The sequence below is a fragment of the Lipotes vexillifer genome, unplaced genomic scaffold, assembly GCF_000442215.2.
Source record: "Lipotes vexillifer unplaced genomic scaffold, Lipotes_vexillifer_v1.1 scaffold1375, whole genome shotgun sequence".
NCBI classification, from domain to species: Eukaryota; Metazoa; Chordata; class Mammalia; order Artiodactyla; family Lipotidae; genus Lipotes; species Lipotes vexillifer.
Window position 1 is genome coordinate 65,900 of NW_006773119.1, and position 8,774 is coordinate 74,673.

Sequence of the window (8,774 nt, forward strand, 5' to 3'; positions counted from 1 at the left end):
GGGGAAGCGGGGAGCAGGGGGGAGGGGCTTTCATGTTTTGTTGTTGAAGAGATTTGAGTGATGGCTCCCCTGGGACGGCTAGGCCTGGCCTGATTTGTTACTGATTCTCCACAAATACACATTGAATGCTCCCTGTGAGCAGATCACTGCCTGGGCCCTATGGGGAGGGTGGGAGGCTGGGGAGTTGGGGAGGGCGGTCATGATATTATAATATGCACCCAAGAGGCAGAGTGAGGGAACGGAGGAAGTGCTGGCCTGGGAAACCAGAGTCCTGCTTCTGCCACTAACTGACTGTGTGACTTCGGGCGAGACCCTTCCCCGCTCTGGACCTCTGTTTCCCCCTTTGTAAAGTGAAGGGCTTTGACTACGTGTCTGCACAAGTTTCTCCAAGCACTGATGTTCTGTGGTTCTGTGATTCTAGGATTGTCTGGGGAAATATTGAGCCGCAGCCCGAGAAAGTCCCAGCTGCCCTTGCCTGAACTGATTCTCGTTGTCCTACACAGAGACCCGAGGGCCGGAAGCCGAGTGAAGTGGCTCACAAGAGCATCGAGGCAGTGGTGGCCCGGCTGGAGAAGCAGAACGGCCTGAGCCTGGGCCACGGCACATGTCCGGAAGAGGTCTTCGTGGAGGCCTCACCGGGCCCAGAGGACATGGACAGTCTGGAGGACGCCGGCGTGCCCCGGGCTCTGTATGAGGAGCTGCTGCGCAACTACCAGCAGCAGCAGGACGAGATGCGCCACCTCCAGCAGGAGCTGGAGCGGACTCGCAGGCAGCTGGTTCCTGCAGGACGTGCTGCTCCTGAGGCTGGGCAGCGGTGAGTGCTCCCGCCACGGGCCGCCTGCCACTCCCCGCGGGGGCATGGCGTGTGCCGCCCACCTTCCGGGAGGGCACCGGGGACAGGCAGGCCGAGCTTCCCTGAGGTGTGAGGGAAGGGCAGAGTTACCCCAAGGGAGAGCCACTCCTCTCTCTCGGAGCGAATCTGACAGGAGCTTCGGCGTGCGGCAGCCTTAGCTCTCCAGAGCGCAGCGGGCAGCGTCAAGAAATGGGGCCCAGAGAACGAGAGCTGGCAGCGTATTTGCCGCCACTCGTTTATGCATCCATGTGGCAAGAGGCAGGACCAGGGGTAATAAGAAACCTCTCCAAGGGGGTTTCAGGATAGTAAAGAGAGTTAGACAGCATCCTGGCAAATGTATTACTTTTAAGTCAGAAAGTGATCAGTGCCACAGGAGAGACGTGGATAAGATGACAGGAGAGTTCAAAGGATGGAGCGAGGTTGTTTGTAACTGAGGGAGACTTCGGGAGGGAGGTGGGCCTTGAAGGGTGGGCGGGCTTTCAAGGCACAAGAGGAAGCAGAGGGCAGCAAGCAGTCTCACTGGGGTGTTGAGAACAGAGACTGCAACTGTAGTTTAAGAACAGGTGATTGAAGGCCTTGAAAACTATACCAGCCTGGGGTGTCTGGACTTGTTTTGGTAGGAATGAGAAAAATTAAAAAGGTTTTGAGCAGAGAGGCACACGACCTTAGATTAATGTAAAGATGTATAAAACGCCTCAGGTTTGCTCATAGAAGAACTTGATAGGCTCTTATATTGCAACTGAATTTAACAAACTAGGTTTTTAGATATTCACATCTGACATGGTTTAGAAGCAGGAATCAAGGGAAATCTGAAAGGGAGCAGCTTTGCCAGCAGGGAGAAATGACTCCTTACCTGAGAGGAAAAGACAGAAATGCTCTTTCAGAGCACAAGAATCCAGGACTGTAAAAGCTAGAGGCCAGTCAGTATTGAGCAAATCAGTATAACACAAGTTCATAGCCTCCGCACCCCCTGAGGACAGTCATTAATAAGCCTGCATCAGTGTTCTTTGCTTCAAAAAGGGAAGAGACTAGTCTAGAGACATAAGTGCCATCCCCGAAGTTTAAATCAAATACAATTTTATACTCAAGAAGGAAGGTTTGTGTTATCTAGACAACAGATTGACATGTAAAGCCTCATTTCTCTTTGATGTTTAGATAAAAGTGCTACCTGACTTATATTTACAGGTGCCTTTTACTACCTAGAGTATGTCCCCAAGGCAGTGCCTCAGTAGATCTTCAGGGTGGCCTAGGGAGTCGGTCAAGAGGCCTTTTCATGCCCTTGTCGCAGAGAAGGAAGCTGAGGTTGGGACTTAGGCAGAGTGACCTGGGGAGGCAGAGGCAGAGCTCACCTCAAACCATATCCCCAACTCCTAGGCTAGTCATGTCCCCACCCCCTGACTCCGCCTTGGCCGTTCTGCCAAATCATAGCCCCTAGAGGCGCACAGTGACATCAGAGGTCACATGTGGTGTGCAACGTAAAAACTTATTAACATTTTTTATCAAAATAAAATCTCAAAGAGAAACCCTAACTATAAAAAAGTGTGAAAACTGTATTGATCTTGGAGTGGGGGTGGGAGGCGGGAGAGAACTGAGGTTTTCGGAGAGAAAAAGTGTTTTCCTGGTCTTCGGATGAATAATTTTTATTTTCCTTGCACTCTGTATGCTACGCCTCCTGTAAACTTCTTTGGGGTGGAGGGTGGGAGGGGAGCAAAGCATACTAACAACAAAAACTCTCCACGTCATTATTTCAACTCCCAGGGAAACTGCCTGTTCTGTATGATGATGACCTGAGTTTAAACTCCAGAAGCCACTCCTAACCCTCTGGGGCAGTAAGACACTGCATTTTGTATCAGCATGTTCCTCTTTAGTCTTAAAACACTTAGACAAACTTGGCCCCGACCATAGTTTCAGTGTCTTGATCATTCCAGGCACTCCCACCCCACAGGCCTTGAATGTCGTCTTGAGGGCCAATGGCTGGCTCTTCTCTGATCCGAGTCACTGTCGTCATCACAGTGGGATGGACTGACTATAAATCAGCTCAAGACACAAGTATGCGTAAAGCACCCACCATGTGCGGTGCCTTTTGCTCCAGGGACCATGGGTGTCCCAGAAAATCACACCTGCTCTCCGTGACCTGTGAAAGCTTAAAAGTCCATCGATTAGCACTTGTTAATCAGAAAATGATAATGTGCCAAGTTCTAAGATAAATCCACAAGAGTGTAATAAAAGGCTCCCTACTCTAAGGGGAGTTTGTATGTTCTCATGGATGTAGTCTAGTCTGTTCTAGTCTAGTCTTTGGAGGCAGATAGGGCTGGATTCAAACCCAGCTTCCCCACTTCCCAACGCTGTGGCTTTGGGAGCCTTCTTTCCTTGTGTTCTTCCCTCCTCCCTCCTTTCTTCCACAAATATTTACTGGTCTCTGCTGTGTGCCAGGCGTTTGGCCTAGTGGTTAAAGTTCAGTACATTCAAGATACCGCCCTTGCCCACTCCCCTCGAGGAGCTCAAAGCTTGATACGGGAGACAGCCACCGACACAGTGCCAGCACAGGGATAGAAGCTCTGCTGTGGGACAGCAGAGGAGCGGCATCCACCGAATTTGGGGGATCGGGGAAGAAAGGCTTCCTGAAGGAAGTGACTTCTAAGCTGGAGCCTCAAGGATGCATTTTTGTTATCCAGGCAGGGGTGAGTGGGTGGGAAGAGCAAGGAGCAATCTAGGCAGAGGGTACCTCTCTGAGACTTGGTGTTCTCATCCGTAAAATCGAAATAATAATGCCCCTCTCGCAGCATAGGGATACACAGCATACTGTCTTGCATTCTGTTGATGCTGAATTACCATTAGCTCCTTTTTCATACCATTTAGTGGAGGGGCTAAGCCAGGGACTGATTTGGTTTTTAACTCTTGACTTTCCTAACCAGTAATTGGCTGTGTGACCTTGGGTAGGTTAACCAACTTCTCTGCCTCTCAAGGTCTTCTGTTATAGAAGAGAAAAGGAGTTACATATGTATTTGTTCATTCAGTCAGTCAGCTCACATTGACCACATGCTTTCTGAGCTTAGGAACTTGGGGAGATACAAAGAAGACTAAGACATTGGAAGCTGGGGAGGGCGTAGTGATGGAGGTAAACATGTAAGCATGTGATTGAAATGCAGTGTACCGAATTTTGGGGAAGGGGCTAACATTTGAAGGTGGAAAGCTCTCTGATTGAGTCTGGGAAAACACCCCCTGCTGTAACGGCTCCTGCACTGTACACACCCCCAAGAAACCTATAACAAGGCAGAGAAGAGCCAGAAAGGGACTGAAAGACCCTCTTTGATTCTCAGCAGCACATTCCAGCCTGGGGTTGATGCGTGGCCTGGGCTGCACCATCCTTGCCCGCCCCCTGCGCCTGGCTCAAGCTTTGCTCTTGGAGGCCTCCCCTTGTGCATTTTCTCCCTTCCACCTTGCCAGGAGCCCCATCTCAAGGATATTTGTCCATCTTGCGTGCTGGATCATCCACAGGTCAGGGACGCTCAGTTTTAAAAAGGAATCATTGCTGACTTCCCCAGGCATTGGGATCCTACAGTCTGCAGATGGGAGAGGGCAGAGAGCCAGAGCCTGACCTCTTGAGCCCGAGGGGCACCTCGGAGTGGCGAGCAGGTCCTCTGGCAGCCAGGAGTTGTAATGGTGCAGCCGGCGGAGGGTAGGGGCAGAAGGGTGGGAGCAGTAGCAAGGTGGTATAAGAAGCTGTTTGAGAGACTTCGCTGAATGACTCAATTCTTCATTTTGAGTATTCATTCATTCATTCATTCCACAAATGAGCACAAGATGGACTTAACAGAAAAAATTCTCTAGAACTTGGAGCCTTGGAGTTGTGAACGAGCTTAGATAGGATATAGGGTGTTGCCCTCACGTTGCTGATGAGGAAACAAGCCCAGAAAGTGCCACAAGCCTATTCCCAGGGGTCTCCTAACAGCTGGTCCTGGGAGCCTGTCTCTGGGCCCTTGCCCACATGCCCTCCTTTAGCCCTTGGACTTCACTGTCACTGACATGGAGGTGACCCCCCCAGCCTAATCCTCCCAAAGGACATCTCTCTGTAAAGTAGAACTTTCCTTTTGTATGATCTTAGCATGGGAGTCTGCCCTCTCTGATGGGAAGGAACCTCGCTCTCTAACCCAGAGAGTCCCTTCGCTGGGAGCCTCTGTCGTGGTGTCAAAATTAAAGGAAGAAGCATGTGTAAAGAATAAAGCCCTGTGACCAGCATATTGTAAGTGTTCGATAAACACCAGTCTCTTTCTCCTTTTTTGCCCTTTCCTGTTTGCCTTCTCCCAAAGAAATAAGTGCCGAGGACAGAAAAAGCATGAAGATCTTCTGCTTTATAAAGTACAGATTTATTTGTGTGTATGTGCATTCATTTATTCTTTCATTCATTCATCATTTATTAAGGGCATCCATTTGTGCCAGGACTGTGTTAGGTGCTGGAAATATGTTGATAGAAAGTCCCTTTCTAAAACATTCACGAGCCTCGAGTGAGAGTGGTGTTTATTAAACCAGGGCTTGGCAGTCTCAGAGAATTCCAAGGGGGTGAGGGGTAGCAGAACAGTGAAAGCCGGTTAGTCTCAAGGCTCTGGTATATGAGAAGGAGTAAACTCTAGCGTCTGTCTTGGTTTCCCCTCAGCCAGATTCCTTGCTCTTAGAGGTCAAAGACCGAGGCTTAGACGTCACCCTCAGCTTTTAGCACTCTAAGTACCTCTTAGATAGTTAAAATCGTTCCGGTGTGATTCAGGTAACATTAGTTCAACTAAGGCTGGGAAGGGCTCTGTGAGTGACATAGAGGAGGAGACGGAATCCCTGCCTCCAAGGTGCACACGCAGCCCGAGGCGGGGCACAGCCCTGTACACCGGACAGAACAGAGCAAATGCTGTAGCTGCAGGGGGAGGCATGTGATGGCTTTGGATTTTGTGTGTGCTTTGTAGGGAATGTAGGTGGAGATGATGAGCTCTGACCAGAAGAGGCATAGATAAGGAGAAGATCAGTAATTCACGTGTACAAGACACTTCACAGGCTTCAAAGACCTTGACATTCTTATCTCATTGGACTATTCCGATGGCCTTATTGCAAGGCCAGGTAAGGATTATTATCTCCATTTGGGAGAGGAGAAGGCACAAGGAAGAGATAACGTATGTCCCTGTCGGCCAGATCACAAGCTAGTTGAAACTTTTGAAGGAGAAAGCCACCGTGGCCCGCAAATCTGTCCTGGCTCTTTAGAGCTGGGTTTCTATCACCTCTGTTCCCCTCTGGGCTCGCGCCTTGTGTTCCGTCCAAGGTCCGTAAAAATACCAGCTTTGATCCTGAAAATCCCGTGCGGTCTGAGCTGGACTCTGAGCACGGGTCTCTGACAAGTGCCTTTGAAAAGGCAGCTGACGTCAGCCAATGCCTCCTGCCGGCTCTCCCCTGTACTGGAGGCACCGCGGGCTTTGGCAGCAGATACTACTTGGGTTTGAATCTCGGCTCTCTAATTCTTTAACTGCGCAGCTTCAAGCAAATGATTTAACCCTTCTCAGCCTCTGTTTTATCCTCTGGAAAATGAATATCTTAATGCCTACCCACATACAGGCCCGGAGAGCATGGTCAGTGACTAAGAGCCTGCATGGGCCCTGAGGCCAGAAATACTGGAGTTTTGAACCCTGGCTTTTCCGTGGTCTGATTTTGTTACCTTGGGCAAGTTACTTAAAGCTTCCTGGGCCGTAGTTTCCTCATCCAAAAAGCAAGGTCAATGCCAGTACCAACCTTTATGATTCTTAAGAGAATTAAATGAGCAAATGCATGAAAAGACTTCCGCCCAGGGGCTGGCACATAGTAAGTGCTCAGTGGGTCCAGCATTAATGACGTAGGATCATTTGAGGATTCGCATGAGATAATATGTATATGTATATGTATACGATGCTTGGCACGCCATAGGCAATCATTGTCCTACAGCAGAGCACAGATGTGGTTGTCTTGGCATATCTTAATCTTTGGTCAACCCCTCCTGTCTCCTGGAGATTGCTACTTTCCCTTGTAAGTCCTCAGAAGTCATATATGAATCATCTATTTTATAGGTACGCCTGGACTTGATTTCAGGCTCACTGGTCTGTGGTTTATTGAGCTCTCCCTCTTTTCCTGGGCAGAATTCCAGTCTTCCTATCTCCAGTCCTCAAGCACTCCTTTTGACCCCTTGATTCTTCAGACATCACTGTTTATGGCTCAGTTTTCTCTTTGTCACGGCTCTCCTCCTGGGGCCTGTTCCACTCAGAGCTCTTTTCCACCTCCTCCAGCCTTCGGTTCACTCTCACCAATACACAGGAGTGCTCACAAAAGTTGGGCTTTGAGAGAGGGCTAAGAGGATGAGTGGTATCCCCGTGACCCAGGAGGCCCACAGCCTGCCACTGCCTCTCTTACTGATGGAGTGGGGCCCAAACCGCTAGGCCCAGGGCCTCCTAACCCCGGGTGGCAGGAAAAGGTCTAGCAGTGAGAACTGGAATTGTTTCTCTTAAAGGTATTGGCCATCTCCCACTTTGAAGGACTTTCTGCACTCTTGACTGAATCAACACATTAGCCACAGTTCATCCTAGATTGTTCTAAGAGCCGATTTCAGAGTGGCAGGACAGTCCAGGACCCTCCTTCCTCTTTCTCCCTAGCGTTCATTTCTCTGGGGCAATGGGGAGGGGGCTGAGGGACAACTCCAGGCTGTCCCATTGCTCCTGCTCGGGGAGCCGGGACATGCAGGAGTCGCTGGGCTTCTCTTCGTTGCCAGAACGGGACTGTGCTTCCCACTTGAAACAGGGCTTTGCCTTGCTGGTCGTGGGCTTCGGTGTGGCTGTGTGGCAGGCTTGTTTTCCGCTGGCTTTGCCAGTCAGAGCAGGTGGAGGTGGGAGAGATGGGGAAGGGCTCCTTATTAAGGGCAGTGGCTGGCCCCTCTGAACACCTGCTTTGAGCCTGCCGTTAGGTGCTTTTCACACAGAAAACAACCTCAGCAGTAGATAGGATCATCAGATGAGGATGCGGGCTCAGAGAGAGGAAGTGAACGTGTCCAGATGACAGGAGAGCCTGATGGAATTATGAGAGAGGCTGGCTTATTCAGGAACCACAAGTGGTTTCTGACTGGACTGCGCAGAGGAGAAGTAGGTAGGAGGGAGAGACAAGGCTGCAGAGGCGGGTGAGAGCACCTGGAAACTGCCCTGTGGCCCACAGGGGCTCCTCCCCACTGGAGTGGCCTGGGGTGCAGTCCCTCAACCTCAGAGTCACCCTCTTCCTCTGAACCAAGCAGATCAAATCGTTCCTGCTCTCAAAGGGCTCATGGCCTGAAGGCAAGAGCCAGCAAAGCCAAAGCCATGGATTGACTTGCTTGGGAGATGTCAGCCGTGTGGTGAAACTCTGCCCACCCCGCCCCCGTAACTCCTGCCCGCAGGTGCTCACTGTGCCAGTGGCAGCCCTTCAGGCTTCTGAGGGCAGCCCTTACACCGCCTGCCCCACTTATTCCCACCACAACCCCTCAGTCTTCCCACCCAGCCAGTTCTGGTCCAGAACCAAAGGCCATGTCATATGCACACAGTGCCTGTCTGGCAGCGCAGGCCCATGCTGTTCTGCATATCCTTGCCATTTGGATGCTTCCTGGGTCCAGACAGTTGGGCGGGGATGAAGGTGGAAGAACCATAGACAAAGAACCAGCCCAGCTTTGGCCACCAGCTGGCAGGGGGTAGGCTCAGAGCTCCTAGAGGTGAGATGACTCCTGGTGATACCCTCTCCTCCCAGCCGCCCCCCTGCACGATTGTGGATCTTCACAGACACCCTAGGAAGGGGAGAGAAGGTCAAAGATGAGCTGAGGGTGTCCCACAGAGTGGGCATTACGTGAGAAGCCCGTGCAGTCTGAAAACTGCAGTCAGCCGAAGAGGTGGAGGGAAAG

The 8,774-nt window shown here is 50.9% G+C and overlaps 1 protein-coding gene across 1 annotated transcript in view; it reads left to right on the top strand.

Annotated features, from left to right (window-relative positions):
* Positions 1–8,774, top strand: part of BEND5 (BEN domain containing 5) — a 47,450-nt gene that overhangs the window by 16,966 nt on the left and 21,710 nt on the right. Inside the window, exons 3-4 of the mRNA XM_007448021.1 lie at positions 504–814; positions 7,510–7,682. Of these exons, the coding sequence (XP_007448083.1) occupies positions 504–814; positions 7,510–7,682 (484 nt within the window). The remainder of the gene's footprint in view (positions 1–503; positions 815–7,509; positions 7,683–8,774) is intronic.